This window comes from Mustela lutreola, chromosome 6 (genome assembly GCF_030435805.1).
Source record: "Mustela lutreola isolate mMusLut2 chromosome 6, mMusLut2.pri, whole genome shotgun sequence".
NCBI classification, from domain to species: domain Eukaryota; kingdom Metazoa; phylum Chordata; class Mammalia; order Carnivora; family Mustelidae; genus Mustela; species Mustela lutreola.
In genome coordinates, this window is record NC_081295.1 from 25,448,350 (window position 1) to 25,467,830 (window position 19,481).

Sequence of the window (19,481 nt, forward strand, 5' to 3'; positions counted from 1 at the left end):
AGAGCAATCTTTTTTACTTCTTACTGTTTGTCTAATTTGCCCTTCAGATTCAGTTCTTCTAAAAGACTTAGAACTACTTGCATAGTTAATGGAACAAATCAAATTACATTATTAATCAATACATGGACATTGCTAATTTTTTGTATATAGCTGATTTTTAAAAAATATCTACAAATCTAACAAATGAAACACTCTGTTATACTTACAGAACTTTTATAAATCAAATAATTATGCTTAATACATGTAGTGAATCATTAATCATCCTGTTTCAGAGAACTTACAAAGCATACACACAAAGTATAGCTGATGATAAACTTGTTACACCTCAGGAGATGCAAGATATATAAATTATAAATAAAACACTTATTTAAGAATATCCATCTAAGACTCACTCAGTTTACAGTGATTCAGGTCAGTGGTTGCAGATCCTGAACCTGGATACTGCTTCTAGAATGATTCTATCCAAGCACTTTTTTTTTTTCTTTTTTAAGATTTACTTATTTATTTGAGAGAGAGAGAGAGAGAGCATGCGTGCACATGGAGGAAGGGTCAGAGGGAAAGGGAAAGAGAATCTCAAGCAGATGCTCCGTGGAGCAAGGAGCCCAGGAAAGGGCTCAGTCTCAGTACCCGAGATCATGACCTGAGCCATAGTCAGGAGTCGGAGGCTTAACCGGCTGAGCCAAACAGGTGTCCTTGATTCTGTCCAGCCTTTCATAACAGCTGGGTCCGTTGTTGTCATCAGGTTCTCCCTGCTGTTTCAGAGGGAGACCCCCAACCTCATATTCCCCCACCTTCCTTTTAATAATGGCCATTTTTAAGGTTCACAACCCAGAATCATCATGCAGCTACTGAGCATCTTTTTAGGTTGTATCCTTGCTGAATTTTTGTTTTTCTCCTTCATAATTTTTAATCTCACTTTGTTTCAGTGAATAGAATCTCTTTTTACTATCTGATGAGATTCTTCCTCCTCTTTATGGTCATTGGCTCTATGGTCAATGAGCCAGATATGTCCCCTTCTAGCTGTAAGTTGTCATTTTTGACAAAACCAACATTTCTAATTCCTATTATATGTTAAATACTATATGACCAAAAGAGTAAAATTATTGGTAATGCTATGTAGTGACAGGATAACTGTGAGATTAGTATATCTTCTTACATAATTCTGCATTTTTATATTACGACTCAATACAAAATACATTTCTGTATTCAGTAAATTTCTGTTGAGTGTCAAGTCATATTTAATGAGAGCATTAACAGCACTTACTGAGCACTTATACTGTGTGCTGGGCATTGTTCTAAGTGCTTTACATCAGTTTAAAATGTATAATCTTCACATGCAGTTTTAAGAAATAATACAGAAAGCTCTTTATACTGTTCATCCAGTTTCTTTCATTCTTGACATCTTATATATATATGTATGTGTGTATATATATATATGTATCTTTTATATAGTATAATATCATAACCAGGAAGTTGACATTGATACAATACACAAACCTTATTCATATTTCATTCATTTTGTTCCAACAAAAACATTCCTTGGGCTACCCCGTGCTTTTTTTAAAGATTTTATTTATTTATGAGAGAGAGAGAGAGTACGTGCACACACGTGTGCACACACACTCACTTGCACGAGCAGGGGGGAAGGGGCAGAAGCAAGCTCCCCACTTAGCAGGGAGCCCAGTGTGAGGTTCGATCCCAGGACCCTGGATCATGACCTGAGCTGAAGGTAGCTGCTTAACTGACTGAGCCACTCAAGTACCCTAGACTACCCCTTTTATAGCCGTAGCCACCTACCTCACTTCTTCCTCTCTCTAACCTCTGACAACCTATAATTTGTTCTCATTTCTAAAATTTTACCATTTTACTGATGTTACACAAATGGAATCATGCAGTATGTATGCCTAACATTGGTTCTTTCCATGCAGCATAACTCCCTTGAGTTCCATACAAGTTATTCCATATTATTAATAGGGTTGTGTAGTAGTAGTAGTAGTAGTAGTAGTAGTAGTAGTATAGTAGTAGTGGTACTGCTGAATAGAATTCCATAGTATAGATATACCATAGATAATTTAACCATTCACCTGCTGAAGGACATTGGGATTTTTTCCAGTTTAGGGCTGTTACGAGTAAAGTTGCTATGAACATTTATTTATGAGCTTTTTGAGAGCATCTAAGTTTGCATTTCTCTGGGAATACTCAAGTGTACAATTGCTGAGTCATATGGTTTAGTGTTATAAACATGTTTATAAAATACATGTTTAGTTTTATAAGAAACTACCATATTCTTTTCCAGAGGGGCCTTTATAATTTTAAATCTTCACTAGCAATGTATGAGTGATCTTGTTTCTCCACATGCCCACCAGCATTCTATTTTAGACATTCTTGTAGGTGTGTAGTAATGCATGGGGGTATTGCAATTTATATTTCCTTAATGGCTAATAATGTGTCAAACATCTTTTCATGTGCTTTTTTGGCCATCTATATATCCTTTTTGGTGAAATATCTGTCTTTTGCCCATTTTTTAATTGATTTCTTTGCTTTTTTTTAAGAACTTTTTTGGAAATGTGGGTACAGATATTCTCTCCCAGTCTATGGCTTGTCTTTTCATCTTCTTCATAGGATCTTTTATAAAAACGAAAAGGTTTTGTTTGGTTTTGTTTGGTTTTTAATTAATTTCATGAGGTCTGGTGTATCAGTATTCCTTTAAACTGAATTTCCTGATTTAGCATCCAGACAAGTGAACTTAAGAGAAAATAAGATATGAATAAACTTAAGTCTGCTAAATAGGGATGAAACTAAAACCGTTGATCATATTTTAGGATGTCTGTTTAGGTGATCATATGTACCATGATTGTGCTGTGCTTGTATTTTATTCAAAAACTCTACAGTGTAGATATTCTCTCCATTTATGCCTGTGCATATATGTGTACATATATAAAAATATTCCTGTTTTACAGTTGAGGAAACGGGCTCAAGAAAATCAGGTAACTGCACCAGTGGGTCTGTAATAAATGACAGAACCTGGGCTTAAAAACCTGTGCTTTCTGGCACCAAAGCCTGTGTTCTTCAACAACTGCTTTGCATTTTTGTTGCAGTATGTACTTTATGTAAGTCATAAGAATCAAACTTGGTCTTAATAATGTATCCATTGTGCCTGTACTCTTAAAGTTCATACATTGTCTTATTTTAAAGCCTACCAGCATTTCTTGTTTTATCAGCTTTAATGTTAACCTGTTCGGTTAACCTGTTTGGCTGTGTTGGAAATATGCCTTTTCCCTGTCTTATTTCTTATATACAAGATTAATAATCTGATTAGCCTACAGTTCACACTATAGTTGTAACACACATTATCGCTAAGAATTTGACTGTAACTCTTGAATTGTCACTTTAAGAAAATATGTAAGATTCATTAAACTTTTACAAATTTAGTTTATCATTTTTATAAATATGATTCCTTTGCCTCTGCTCAGTATATCTCCAGGGCAAATCAACCATATAATGTTTCCATACAGGAAAAATTATTGTTTCATTGGTAAGGGTACATGAGCAGAGGAGGGAGGAGGAGCAGCCAGCCAGTAGCACCCCAACTTTATATTCTGTTTGATGTATTTAAAAGAGTAACATGCACGTTAAGGTAATAAGGCAGTTTCAAAGATGACGTGTCAAAGTCCTGTTATTTCTTACAAGAGAGCAGTACGGCTTCTTGGAAGCCACTGAAAATAGTTTGCATATTTACAAATAAATGGCTAGATTAAGTGAGTATTGAATTATATTACTGTTGGTGCAGCTTTCTAGTCTGTCAGGCTAAGATTCAGATTACATAGGTATTGTTAGCACTGTCCAGTTTCATGTATACTAAATAAAAGTTGGCAGAATTCATGTTGGTGGAGTTTTTTCTATCTTTAAAATTCTTGCTATTTCAGGAGGAAGATAGCTTTTAAATACTTCTAGCATAATTTAGTCTTCTCTGCTGAACTTCAGCTCAGGTTTAATGAGATCTGCCAAGAGATTTGCATGAAACTACCCTCCCTTCCCATTGCCCTCCCGAACCTCTGTACAGTACTTGAATGTATGATCTCTCTGTGGAGGGTTTTTGTTTTAAGGGCAGTAACTCCCGAAACTGAGTCGTTTTCATAATCTTTGGTGTAACTTACTCAGACATTTAACTGTTCTTTTCTGGGTTACTAAATTTTAAGGACTAAGAATATAAAGGAAGTCAGATAAATATTGAATAGATGTTTATTTTTTTAAGATTTTATGTATTTATTTGTCCCAGAGAGAGACAGAGCGCACGACAAGCAGGGGGAGCAGCAGGCAAAGCAGGCAGAGGGAGAAGCAGGCTCGATGCCGAGCAAGGAGCCCCATGCAGGACTCAATCCCAGGACCCTGAGATCATGACCTGAACCGAAGGCAGCAGCTTAACTGACTGAGCCACCCAGGTGTCCCTAATTGTTCTTTTAAAGTAAGGTTTTTGTTACATGAGAAATAGCACTTTAATGAGAGTTTTCTTGCTTACTGTGCTACAGAATGGACTTAGATTGTGTAATAGTACAAGCCTTTTCTCCTCCACCCAAGCAAATAACATCATTATAAAGGTTGTTGAAGTTACACCTTTATTATCACTGCTCAGATTTGCATGTATAAGTATCTATACTTGGGAGAATAGAAAAAAGAGAACTGCAGGGAGATTGTAGGCCATTTTTCTAGCAATAAGAGAGGAAGACGCTTTCTGTTTTTTAATATCTCGCTAAGCCCACTTAGCGCCTTTTTAGCCTATTGTTTTCAGGTTGTTATAATATGTTGTATTATAAGTATTCACCTCACGATTTTTTTCACTAAGTAGGGGAGGGGAATGAATCTTAAAAAGTTTTTTTGACTTTGCTGAAAATCCTAGTGTTTTCAGCTCTGACTATGGATGATACATTTTAACTTTTTTGTTTTTTTTAAATTGGGGTTATAGTCCTGACCCTCCTTTTTCTCTGACTTAGCCCCAGTTGTCATCACATATGCTTGCATCACTCAGACAGCCTCTCACCCGTCTTCCTGATGTTACCTCTTAACCAAGTCATCGTACACTGTGCTGCTTTCCATTAGCCTTCAGAAAAAGCCTCTTTCATCACGTCACTTCCTTTGCTAAAAAGTCTTAAAAGCCTCTTCATTGCCTGCAAGATAGAAAGCCCTAAGTGTGTGGTGGCTATTTTAAATTACTACTGCACTCCTCTGTTCACTTATTTCTTCTCTGAACTCCCCAAACCCTTATTATCTTCACATAGTTAATCTTTGATTGTTCATCACATTGTTCTCAGTTTCATCTTGAGTGAAATGTATGAACTTCCCAAATTGAAGGATATCAGTCATACTGTTTTTAAAAACCCATAATGAGTTCAGTTAGTGAAATGAATTGCTTTATATTCAGTGCATATTAATTGCCAAGAGTTTATCAAGTATCAAGGCTTTTTTACATACTTACCACAGATACTTAACTATTATTGGAATACAGTTCTTAACATTTATTTATGTTTCCACTGAATACATAGTGTAAAGCTGGGAAGGGTAAGGGTGCCTGGGTGGCTCAGTCAGTTAAGTGTCCTCCAACTCTTGATCTCTGCTCAGATCTTGATCTCAGGGGAGTGAGTTTGAGCCCAGCCTTAGGCTCCATTGTGGGTGTGGAGCTTACTTTAAAAAAAAAAAACTGGGAAAGGTAGCTCACAAGCTTGTATCATGTCTCTTTTTCTTACATTTTATTTTATGACCATACTTAAAACCAGATTATTTTTTATACCAGATCTATAATAGTGACATATTATAATTGAGCTTTACCTCTGTGATTAAAAAAAAAAACAAGCAAACTTGTCTTCAATGTTTAGGAATTTGAATCATTTTCTCATAAACACTATATGAATATTTATTTTAAAAATGTAAAAAATTTTTAAAATACTATATGTAAATATGAGTATATGAGTATAATTACTTATAGATATGGATACTTATATAAAGCACTGCTCTCTTCTTATATGTTTTTATGGTTTTTATAATGCCTGGAAACTTAAAATATGAAAACTTAACATCTTAAAATGAAATAGCATTTGGGGGCAGGGTGTTTATTATCTTTAACATTAATTCATTCATCTTCTTTCTCTGTGTCTCTTTCTGTGTGCTTGGCATACATAGTTCATCACTCTTTTCTACAACAAACTTGATGCAGAATCATAAAGTACATAAGTGGTAGTGCTGTTCATACACTGGCTGATTCCAGGGCCTCTGCACTGTGTGTCATGAGGCGTTCCTCATCATTGTTATGCTCCTATAAATGAAACTGAATTTTAAAAGTGGGCAATACATTGAGATTATTAGCAGTAAGTTATGACATAGTGCTAATCACAGTTGTCAAAGGAAATACTATATCTGGTATTTTGAATTTTTTTTATTTTTCTTTTTAATTTTTTAAATTGAAGTAGAGTTGATATACACCGTTAACATTAATTTCAAGTGTACAACATAATGATTTCACAACTCTATACATTATGCGATTTTCACCACAAATGTAGTTACCATTTGTTCCCACATAACACTATTACAGTACCGTTGACTCTGTTCCCCGTGCTGCACCTTGTATCTTGTAACTTCATTCCATCACTGGAAGCCTGTATCTCCCACTCCCCTTCATCCACTTTCCCATTCCTCCATTTACTCCCCTCAAGCAACCATCAGTTTGTTCTTTATTTATGAATCTGTTTCTTAAAAATTTTCAAATGTAGAGAAAAAAATAATAAAACAACTAAAACTGTATACCATTCACCTAGATTCACCAGTTAACATTTTCCCACATTTGCACTCATGTGCCGCTCACGTGCACTCTCTCCCAACCATTTGAAGGTATGTTTCAGACAGACAGCATGGCTCCTCATCCCCAAATATGTAAGCATGAACTTCTTAAAGGATGTTGTCCTTATAACCATTATCCTTACAACCATTAAGAATTTGACATTAATTCAGTAATACTATCTAATGCTCATTCTGCATTTCCTCAGTTATTCCAAATATCTTTTATAGCTGATTTTTCCTTCCAACCCAGTATTCAATCAAGATTTATTTTTGTATTTAGTTTTTATATCTCACCAGTCTTTTTAAAACTTTTTGTATTGTTTTGTTCTGCCTTTGAATTATTTGAAGAACTGAAACCAGTTGTCTTATGTTTTCTTTTCTCTCCTTTTCTTTCCTTTTTTGGCCACTTATTTTTAGAATGTCACACATTTTGGATTTGTCTGATTGCTTCCTCATGATTAGATTTACTTGATTTTATGTTAAGCATTTTTTATAATATTACCACATCTGTGATATTATATGCTTCTGATTACATTGTATCAGAAGTCATCGGATGGCAGCTTTAAATTTCTGATCTCTTAATTTTAATTCATAGCAACAAAGACGTAATTGTTGGAATTCTTTTTTTCATTTTTCAAATAGACAACAACTGAACGACCTTTCATTCAGAAGCTTTTTCGTCCTGTGGCTGCAGATGGACAGTTGCATACACTAGGCGATCTCCTCAAAGAAGTTTGTCCTTCTGCACTTGCTCCTGAAGGTAATATGTCAGCAACAGTAAAACATTACTCATTTCTTCTTGTTACTGAGGTATAACATAAGCATTCTGCATTTATAAATAACATTTACTGGTTACTTCAGGAAAATATTTTCATTATCTCATAGGAAACAATCTTTTGAAACAGAAGCACTTAATATTTAATTTAATACTTTATAAATTACTGACACTAACAAAATAAGGAATTGACTCTCTCTGGCAAAATAAAATAATACTACTTTTTAATTACTCTCTTACCACTCTGGTACCCTGGGTCTTTCATTTGTGGGTTCAGTTCTGGTAAATACTATTTTACATTTTGCATTGTGTCTCCTCATTTTAAAAGAATAAGAGATAGTAAAAAAAAAAATTTCTTACCTTTGGTTAATATTTTAAAGTTCAGAATGCTGGATAACAGAATAAGTATTTTGTTTGGATTTTCTACCACTTCCTAATGTTTCAGCATTGTTCGCTTAGGCATTGACATTTCACATGTGCAATTAAGAACTTACCTATTTCATAGTCCTCGTTTTGTAGCTTAGGTTAAAGTTAATTTCCTGTAGGCAAAGGGAAAAACATAAAAATTGCTGAATTCTGTTTTTCTTAATTGCAATATAAGGAACACAAAGAAAATGCAGAAACAATAAAAAAAGAAAAATCCTATCATCCCCTAACTCACAGAGCCCACAGCTGACACACACATGCATATGGACACTTGAGTATTTGGGAAGGGTGTGTATGTGTTTGTAAAATTGTATTTCCTGCCTCATCTTTAACCTAGCACAACATGAGCATAGTTTTAGTCAGTAAGAATACTTTAAAGCTGTTTTTTAGGGCGCCTGCGTGGCTCAGTTGGTTAAGCGACTGCCTTCAGCTCAGGTCATGATCCTGGAGTCCCAGGATCAAGTCTCACATCAGGCTCTCAGCTCCATGGGGAGTCTGCGTCTCCCTCTGACCTTTTCCTCGCTCAATCTCTTGCTTAAACAAATAAATAAAATCTTTAAAAAATTTTTTTTAAAAAAGCTGTTTTTTAAATAGCAGCACTATGGTCCTTCATATCAACATACTGTGATTTGATCATCACCCTATTACTGAATGACTTGCAATCATAGTTTTATTTATTACCAGGTTATTGGGGAAATTTCAGTGGACTGTTACTATATTTATTAATATGTTATACAGATTTTATTTGTTATATAGAGAAATTTTTAAACTTGCTACTTTATATCCTTTATGGAAAGAGGTAAGGCATTAATAAATATATTAATATTGTAACAGTATAACTTCAGTAGATAATGGTATGTTTCTTATTAACATATTGTAAGTTGGGTGACTATATTATTACTTATGTGACTAATTAACTATATCACACAGTTCAAGAAGCATGTAGTGTCTAAGGAAATAGTTTGCCTAACAACCACCAATTGGAAACATAGTGGAACTAGGGGAATTTGATATTTCAGCCTAAATGATTAAACAAAGAATATAGAACTCAAAATAAGTCATTTGGTCTATGACTATAACTTTTTCCCTTAATCAAACGTGCTTGCCTTTCCTGGACATACATTCCTGTATCTAGCTGTTCTAGTGTGCACAAATGGTGTCTTACACATTCTCCTATCTCTCGTGCTAGGGTAAAAATGTTGACTCAGTATTTCACATACTGAATTCTTTCTTTGTGTCATTACCTGAAACCAAATCATGGCAAGCACAGTTAACATTAACTTGATTTTAATACTGTTGAAGAATCGTAGTCTATCTTTATTGCTGTGTAATTTTAGTTTTCAGTAAGAGTTTCAGTTAGATAATTGTTTGTGCCTTCAAATTTTAGTCTTAATAAATTTATAAGTTGTACAGCTATAACCATAATCTAGTTTTAAACATTTCTGTCACTTCAAAAATTCCTTTGTGCTTGTTTGCAGCTAATCTCTGCTCCTACTGCCCGTTGTAGACAACTACTGGTCTGTTTTCTATCTCTGTAATTTACCTCTTTTGGATATTTTGCATAAATGCAATCATGTGAGTCATGTGAGATTGCAACTGTTTTTTTTTTTTTTTTCACTTAGTGTAAAGTTTCTGGGTTTCATCCATATTGTAGCATATATCAGTAGTTTGTTCCTTTTTATTACTGAATATTCAGTTAGGTATGTGTATCATATTTTGGGTATTTGGGTATTTGGATTGTTTCCAGATTTTCACATTTATGTGTAATGCTGATAAGAACATTTGTATACAGGTTTTTTGTGGACATATATTTACATGTTTCTTGAGTAGATTCCTGGGAATGGAATTGCTCAGTTGCACGATAGATTTATGTTTAATTTTTTAAGAAACTGCTAAACTTTGGCAAAGTGGCTGGCTGATACAGTCCTACCAGCTTTGTATCCTTGACATTTTTTTGTTTTATTATAGCCATCCTATTGGTTGTGCAGTGGTATCTCTTGGTTTTATTTTTTATTTCCCTAATGACTAATGATGTTGGGTATGTTTTCATGTGCTTATTTTTTGTGGATATATTGGTGAAACGTCTGTTCAGATGCCTTTCTCATTTTTTCATGGAGTTTTCATCTTATTACTGAGTTTTGAGAGTTATTTGTATATTCTGGATACAAGTCTTTTTTTTTTTTTTTTTTTTAAGTTTTATTTATTTAAGTAATCTCTATACCCAACATGAGGCTTGAACTCACAACCCTGAGATCAAGATTCACTTGCTTTTTCCACTAAGCCAGCCAGGCACCCCAGGATATGTCTTTATCAGACATATGATTTGTAATTATTTTCTCCCAGTTTATGACATGTCTTAATTTTCTTTTGAAAAGTAAAAGTATTTAATTTTGATGAGGCCCTGTTAAAGTTTTTTATGTATTATCTTCAGTTAAATAATTTTTAAAATTTTATATTTTTCCAAAACCAGAAAGTATATAAAAGAATTTATTGAAAAGTCTTTCGGCCTACCTATATCTACCAAACCCTAATTCAGTTTCCCTCTCCAGGGACAACAGTATTGCCATTTTCCTGTATTTTCTTATAGAGCTATTTAAGTAAACTTCTATTTTTGAACAAAGGTTACAGAAACTTTCACTGAGAAACTCCTAATAACTTCTGTTGATTCAGGAATAATCTTACCATTCTATTTCATTCTCTCCAACCTGTAAGGGTTGATTTTTTGTTTTTCTTTTTAAGTCTGTTTAATGTCTGTTTTACCCCATTCTTAAGGATTTAGGAATATAGTTTTTCCATTTGAAGTATAATTAAGATATTAATCATTTTTATTGCTAACACAAATGAGACTCATACACTTCCTACCTGTCCCCTCTGCAAGCATTGGCTTTCAGTGACTCATTACTCTGTACTGTATTTTTCGTTCTTTTTTAGTACTTTGTAGTATCTTAAGGAACACTAAAAAATGCTTTTATCAACTAAGAGTAATTGAAATTACTTTATATGGTGACAGATGGTACCTAGACTTACCGTGGTTATCATTTCCTAATGTATATAAATGTTGAATTCACTGTGTATATTGAATCACAATATACACAGTGAATATTGTATGTTAACTCTACTTCAGTTAAAAAAGAAAAAAGAGCTATTGAAATTTAAGTTTATATTGAAATAGCTACGTTACTGTTCTTTTTTTTTTTTTTTTTAAGAGCATGAAGCAGGGGGAGAGAGAGAGAGATTCTTAAGCAGGCCCCACACCCAGCATGGAGCCTGACACAGGGCTCAATCCCAGGACCCGTGAAATCATGACCTGAGCTGAAATCAAGAGTCAGTTTACGAACTGACCCACCCAGGTGCCCCTTTATTGTTCTTTTCTTATATATATTTTTGACAATATACTTTAAAAAATTTCTGTCATTTAAAATTTACTTCTTTATAAGATTCTTGCCTGGGGCACCTCGGTGGCTCAGTCGGTTAATGTCTGCCTTCAGCTTATGTCATGGTCCTGGGGTCCTGGGATTGAGCCCCAAGTTGGGAGCAGGCAGCCTGCTTCTCCCTCTCCCTCTCCCTGCTGCTCCCCCTGCTGTTATGTGCTCTTGCTGCTGTCTCTCTTTGTCAAATAAATAAAATCCTTAAAAAAATAAAGTAAGATCCATGCCTACTGAGTGAGAACATCACAAAGAAACCCAAACCCTTGGAAGAAGAATGTACTGTAATGGTGTATGTCCCAGCCAGCAGCAAAATTAGCAAAAACACAGAGTGATGAGGGGAGATTTACTACAGAATAGGAAGAAATTGGTTGGGTGTTAATTCTATTATTTGACATCTTTAAAGAATCTTTAATTATAGAACCTTAAAGTTAATTTAGTTTAGTCTCTTGATTTCTTAGATGAGTAGCTAAGGGTCTCTTAACTTAGTTGCAGAACTAGGTTTAGAACTAGGTTTAGAACTCAGATCTCCATCTCCTGGTTTGTTTGTTTGTTTGCCTTAGCATGCTTCCATTTGTTTTCATTTTCACTTCAACTTTTTAACTTTCTTGTTTAGTTTAAAATAACATTTTGAAATGTTTGCTTTTTTCTAACTCTTTATTCTGTGATTTATGTTTTAGTACCAGATCTTGCCCTCATGCCCCTACAGTATTTACTGGTATGATCTTAGGAACCTGAACTGAACACTTGTTGTTTTGCCCATTTTGTTCTTTTTAATGTTCCTGTATATAATTCTGGCCACTTTCTTGTTGAACTTATAAAATGGTGGCTGTGACGATAAGACATGAAAATAAAAAATAGTCACGTGCTTTGAGCTGGCGCACTTTGTCAAAATGTACATTCGTGCTCTTTTGCCATTCCTACACCCAGATAACAACAATACATACAAGATTAGTGTGGCCCTGCACAATAATGGCACACAGATTTGTGAAGTGTTTTACTCTTTTAAAGGCTCTTTATTCTCTCCTGAATTTGTAGGCTGCCCAACCTGTACATCCATCCCTGGAGAATAGACAATGTGATTTCCCTTACATTTTTTTTGAAGGGGACCAGTGAGGTAGCCACTCAAAACTGTAATCTATAAATCTGCCTTTTAGGCAATTTCAGATGCTATAGGAGGGTATGTTTGTGACCGACTTCTTCCTAGCTGTCGCACGCTTGCATCTACTGGAGTACACACATACGTACACATGCTTCATTGAAATGATATAAATAGCATCTCTACTTTTGAGGTACTTTTGATAGTACCTTTCATACCAAAGGAGGCCACATTTCTAACACCAGTATCTTATCTTTGGAAAAACTTGCGTTTGCCTCTCCTTTTGTAACCTCATACTGGAAAATAACCGTCGTTTTGGGATCTGTGGGGAGTGAGTGTCCAAAACATAAAGTCACTGTTTCAGTAAAGAACTGTTTACTGTCTGGTTCATTACACCTGTGGTATTGACAAATGTGAAGCATTTTGAAACACCTGTGCCCGACTTCAGTTGAAAGCGAAAGATTGTAAGATTGGGTGTGTGTGGATAAGAACTGGCTGTCATCACATGATAAAAAGAGAAAGTACTTCATAAATGTTATGTGGCACCATTGTCTACTACTCCTTACAACTAGTGATTCATGCATGAAGGAATTTTGCCTTATTTCATCATATGAAAGTAGAATGTGCTAATATTTATGAAGACGTGCTTTAGGTCATTGTTCTTGTGGAGTAACTAATGATGAGCTGCTTTGTGTGTTCCCTTTTTTGTTTTGTTTTGTAAGTGGCTAGAGGAGTTAGCCAAATTAAAGGTAACAGGCAGTAACCAAAGGTGAGCTCAGGTAAATTTTTTTCATGGTGTCAGCTGTAGTTAAAATGACTCAGAGCTAAGCTTCTGTACCAGACCTGAAGTGAAATACTTCTTTCTTTGTTCATTAAAAACAACTTACAAAAAAGTAACAACAAAAATTTAAAAACATAGCTATTATTCTTTTACTTTAGAGAATACAAAATACCTTTGCCCAATCATTTTATTTCCCAGTTTTCTAATGTAATATATAAGAACCTTCAAAGTTAGGCTTCTGAGAATAAAAATGTCTGTTTTTACTTTGGTAAGTTTATGTCAGGGTTGTGGGTGATCACAACTGTCACAGTTGGGCTGGGGAACAGATAGAGTGTATGTGTAGGGAAAGGCTTACATGCCATGGCAAATCAGTGAAGGTTCCCGCATCTTTCTTACCAACAAGTACAGCCCTTTGGCCGCTTGGCTCTTTGCATTTCCATTTCTGCTTTGCTTCCTGGGAATTTATTTACTCCTTCAGACCCTTCCCAACTCCCATTTAACTTTTGGTTTCCATTTGATGTTGTGGACTTTATTTTTTGTCAGTCATTTCCTTTGCGTCATACTGACTTCTGGCGCTGGACACAGTAAGAGGTGTGAGACGTAGTTCCTGCTTTTATGAAACTTTGATACAGTTGGAATGGGCAGAAAGATGCCCACATGTGGTGTGTGCACGAATGAAGATATGCAAAGAATTTTAGGAAGCCCCTGGAATTGTTCTTATCTATTCTGGATGAGGTAGTGAAGACTAAGCTGTCTTAAAAGATGAGCAGAAATTAGATGAAAAGGAGAGAACAGGTCAGACATACCGCCTGAGCACCATAGAAATAGAATCCCTCTGTGTAGGGGCTACCCAGGGGCAAGTTGCCAGGTCTAAAATGATCGTCCAAAATTTCCCTACTCTATTTTCTGAAAGATTGACTAGCCAGATTTTTCAACTTCTCTCCCATACACATGAAGAAAATTTTCAGTGATGTCAGAAATGTGCAGAAAGCACTGAGGAGCTAAGTGATTGACCTATTTGCTTGGTTAGTACATTGGAAGATAATGTCAACAACTAGGGTTAGGGGTAATTATACCCCATTTGGGTCGTCTTACTTAAAAAATTGTTACTTTAGGGGCGTCTGGATGGCTCATTTAGTAAGATTAAATGTCTGCTTCTCCCCCTCTGCCACTCCCCCTGCTCATTCTCTTTCTCTCTCTCTCTGAAAGAAATAAAATATTAGAAACAGTTATAATGCTTTATTTGTAGGAGAAAAACAGTGGAATAGTTTTTTACAAAAAGTAAAAGAAGATGGTACACTCACCTTTTTCTCATTCACTCTAACATAAGATTAGGTTGTTTATAAAGTGAATTAACTATTTGATGTTAAAATTTTTATCCAGACATAGAGCAGTTAGAGAAAGAAACATCTAAATCTCATATTATTCATAGGAGGCAGATCCTTTGAGTGTTAGAATTGAAGTTGGTGGATTGATACCTTGTGATTTGAGGCTTGAGCCAGAAGTGGGCACTTCTGTCGGCATGCTGACGCTGACCCCCTCCATAAGGGGTGGTATTTCAGTTCTCAAATTCATGCCACAGAAACCTAAACCCTGCAAACCCCCAAATTGCATCAGAATGAGGGTTTAAGAGTAAGAACAATAGGTTTTTCAATTTCAGTACTTCTTTTTTCACTCATTTAGAGTTTATTTTCATTGTAGTATCCCTTTGTACCTTCATACTCATTTGGAAGATCGCTTCGTTGTTTGTTTTTTCTTTCTCTTTTTCTTTCTTTTCTTTTCTTTTTTTTTTTTTTTAAACAGATCCAGTTTTCTTATTCTATAAAATAAGGATAATTCCTGCTACTAGCCTCATAGGATGGTTGTAGGGCTTAAACAAAGTATTTGTTTAAATGAGATTTCATAATCATATTTTTCCAAGGTCTTATAGTTAACATTTTTTTCCTGCAGTTTTGTTAATTTTTTTTTAATAAAGAACTGTTCTCTTAGGAAATTTATAAAATAGAGTTAGAAAGAAGCACTATTTTCTTGTTTATTGATAATCCCACTCTACACAGACAGGTACTTGATACTAGACGTGTTCACAGAAGGTATAAATTTATGATAAAATATAAACTGATAGTGTAACTGCTTATATATAATCAGATTATGGCAAGAGTTCTGGGTCACTGGTTTGTACTTTTTTTTTAGTAAATGATTAGCATATGCCAGAAATCTGACCCTGGCAAGAAAGAAAGAAGCTAGGGCATCTACTTAATCTCAGTAGCCAGCTCAGTTATCATACACTTGTTAAGATACATTTGACGAAAAAAATCTTAAGGCAGAGGTGTCTGAAAGTGGTGCTCTTAGTGAAAGTTTTTCATTGAAGACCCTGAGCAGTAGTTCCCACATTTAATTGAAGTTTCGGCAATCCACAAGTAATCATTGAAGGCCCATTCATAGCTCTGCTGAGATACTGTGAGTCTGGCCTGCCGCACTAGGTCACTGGTCACTCGCCCTTTCAGTCTCGTCCTGACACTCATTGTTCTCTCTCCCTCACCGGATGCATATTTTATGTGAAAGAATGATATAGTGTCATTCACAATGGGAGTTCAAAAAGCTCTTTTTTTTTTTTTTAAGCTCTTTTAAATATAACTCTCATGGGTAAAAATCTAGTGTGCTTAAGATTGGACAGAAGCAGTTTGTTAGGCTTAGTTTAATCTTGGTACTTTTAATACCTTCTTTTCTGCCATCAAATTCTAAACTAAAATGAGTGAAATTCTTTGCCTTGACTGTTTCACTCTTCTTTCATCTTTGTGTTTTCCCATCACATAGACAGAATGGACTAATCTTGGTGATACAGAACCTGTTAATGACTTAGTCGACTGACATATGTCTTTTGTGAAGTCAAAGAAATAATAAACTGTTAATTTTTCTTATTCTCCCTGAGTGGAAATGAGATTACTGTACCTGTCAGAAGATGCCTCTGATTTCCTCTCAATTATTGTTCTTTATGTAAATCTCAAGAAGTTAAATGAATTAACCTTATTTTTTTAAAAGTGGGTGTAGACACTTACACAATTAATATTTCATCTTTAACATTACAAAATAAAATTCCCTTAACAAAATAATAACACATCCAGGTGATTAAAAGCTAGTCATCTCTTCATTAAAACAGTTCTGTGGGACCTCATTCTGACCATATATAAACGGTAATTATTGCTTATATTTTAAATAAAACAATGAACTCTCCTGTAATTCATACCTGACAAATATTAATGGTTCCTATTACACTCAACCGGAATTACACTGGGTCATTTTATGAAAGCAGATCAAAAACATTTGAATCTATATTTTCAAAGTTTATTTTATTTTTTGAGTTTAGAAGAATAAGTTTAAATTTCTGACTTTTATCACATTTTTATCTAATTACCAGGAGACTTTTAATCAGCTTATTAAGATAGTCTTACAGTCTCTTAATTTAATACAATTCTCTTTTAATTATTTAGCAGATTTTTTTTTTTTTTGGTTTGAAGTTTGGTTTATGTCTTCCTCATTAAGAAATGTAAAGATTATAAGCAAAAGTCCATGAAAGAACTAACATGGACATGTTTTGAAAATCTTATTTAGAATGTTAAGAGCCAAGCCTCTGGAACTATTTGGGGAAGAAATAACTTTTAAGATATATAAAATATAAAAGTTACACATGGAAAGAGATATGTGGTATATGTTAACTGTGATATTACATGTTTATTAAGACCTGTACTGCTAAGTGAGTATAGATCCGGAAGAAGTTAATGTAAGTATTTTTAAATGGGTTTGTATTTCTCCGATAAACAGCGCTCTCCTTCTGTTTGTGATCATAGGATAAAAGCTCTGTAAGCTTGTATATGTTCATTTTTACTGCTACATCATGTAGTGTGCTCTTAAGATTGAGATCTCATTCCCCAGGAAGCATTTCTGTCTAAGATTAATTGCCCTTTTAAAATCAGCGTTTGATGTATTCCTTTGGCTATATCCTGGCTTGGTTTAACCCTCTTTGACCTGACCTCACTGACTGTTACTGCTGAGGCTGAGTCAGAATCCTTCAGCATGATGTATACACTTCAGATTTCTGCCTGTGGTTTTTCATGTCGATGGATTCAATTAGTTGGCGTTTACTAATGAACATATCAGAGGTTAAAGAATTTGTCAGACAGAACAAAATCATTCAGACTAGTGGTAATCCAGAAGCTCATCTCTTCATTTGTTTAAAACTTTTTCAGAAGTATTAAGTGTTTTCCCAAAGTTTTATCTTCAGTATCATACATTCCAAGATAACAAATCAGGTCATTTTCTGCTGAATTACAAAACATAAATGTGAAACCACAAAGCTAAACTCAGTGGTTACAGCATTTAGCCTTAGATTTCTACTATTCCATCTTTACAGGTATGCGCTAAAAAGATTAATTAGACTGAAATTTTCTGATTAAAGCATTTATCTTTGAAGATACACCATCCATTTCTTTAGCTTCCTTTAAATTCAAGGAGATTTCACATATTTAGTATTACTAATTAAAAGTAAAATTGAAACCCATGCATCTCTCTAGAATCTCAGCTAACCTATTTTTAAAGACCTTTAGGTCATATTCCATACTGAAAATTAGCCAAAAAAATGACTAAAATGTAGATCGAGATGGGGAGGATTTGAGCCATTGCTCATAGAAATCTCTAAAAGGCAGATTCCTCATATATGGTCAGTTCTCAAATTATGATATATTTTTAGATGTATAACGAAGATTTTGGAAGTCTTTTCCCCTTATTTGTATGTTCTCCTCTTTAAAGAAAAAATAAGGACATTACCTAAAATCCACTAAATAACATAACAGTAGTACAGCAGGGCTCATTTGACTTGTCAGTGATATATATCTATATATATCTATAGATATATATATACATACATACATATACACACACACATATACACACACACATATCTTGACTAAATATATATCTTGAGAGCACTACTAATTTAATTCAGAGGGTTTACAGTGCTTAAGGAATTTTTTTAACTGTCATTCATTCTGTTGTTCACATAATAATTGAGTTTTTGCATTTTGTTGTCATTTTTTTCTTTTTCTTTTTGTTTAGCACATTTGTAAAATTTATGTGCCACACTACATAATAATGGGACTGAATAATTCAGAGTGTATATTTGCATTAGACCAGATTCTCACAGCCCTTTGCATGCTAATCACATAATCGAATTCATGGTTTTGATGTGTCTTTTGGTACATCTTAGTACTGAAAAAATTACCTTATTACCATAACTTTTTATACAGGAAAGAATTACAATGAGTGTTTATTTCTTGTTATTAAACCATGATCTTTTAAAAACTAGTCTTTTGGCTTTACTGATTTTACTGGCTTTAAATTTTCAACATTCTTGTGTTTTTAGGGAGTGAGCAGGAGGGAGAAGTGGGGAAGAAAGTCCCTAATTTCACTGGGTGTCTACTAGGTCCAAGCTTTGTATTAGGCTGTGTGCTGAGTGTTCTCCTTGGGTATCCCATTTAATCTCCATGCCACCCTGGAGATTAGAACCCTTTTTTTGTTGTTTTTTAATTTTTTTTTTTTTAAGATTTTATTTATTTATTTATTTCTCAGAGAGAGAGAGAGAGAGTGCAAGGAGAGCAAACAACAGGCAGAGGGAGAAGCAGGCTCCCTGCTGAGCACAGAGCCTGATGTGGGACTGAAACCCAGGACCTTGGGATCATGACCTGAGCGGAAGGCAGACACTTAACCAACTGAGCCACCCAGGCATCCCTGGAATTCTTTATTCACAGAATGAGGGGAGGAAACTAAGACTCAGAAGATTAAGTGATTTGCCTAAGAATTCAAAACTAGTGAATTATGCTAATTTGAACCTGAAAGAACTATTGCTATTTAAGCATAAAAGACTAGAGCTCTAAGACCTGATCGTGATCCTCAATTCTAGAACATGGTTTACAAACTGACCCATGGAGTCATATCAGGAATGAACCATGGGTTGTAAGTCAGCAAGCAGCAGGACTTGGGAGACGCGCAATCCTACATCAACCAAAGCCACCCCATCATCCCCTGTATTATATGGCGACTTTCTGCATAAGATTTTGTTGAAGGAAAAATTCTACACCCTTATTGTCATAAGAT

General features: G+C 34.7%; 1 protein-coding gene across 4 annotated transcripts in view; it reads left to right on the forward strand.

Annotated features, from left to right (window-relative positions):
* The window catches only part of ATG5 (autophagy related 5), a 124,535-nt gene that overhangs the window by 99,936 nt on the left and 5,118 nt on the right, over positions 1-19,481 (forward strand). For 3 of the 4 annotated variants that reach the window (XM_059176972.1, XM_059176971.1, XM_059176973.1), the window contains one exon: positions 7,471-7,588. In XM_059176972.1, the coding sequence (XP_059032955.1) occupies positions 7,471-7,588 (118 nt within the window). Of the gene's footprint in view, positions 1-7,470; positions 7,589-19,481 lie in introns of those variants that run through there. The other variant, XM_059176974.1, reaches the window with a different exon arrangement.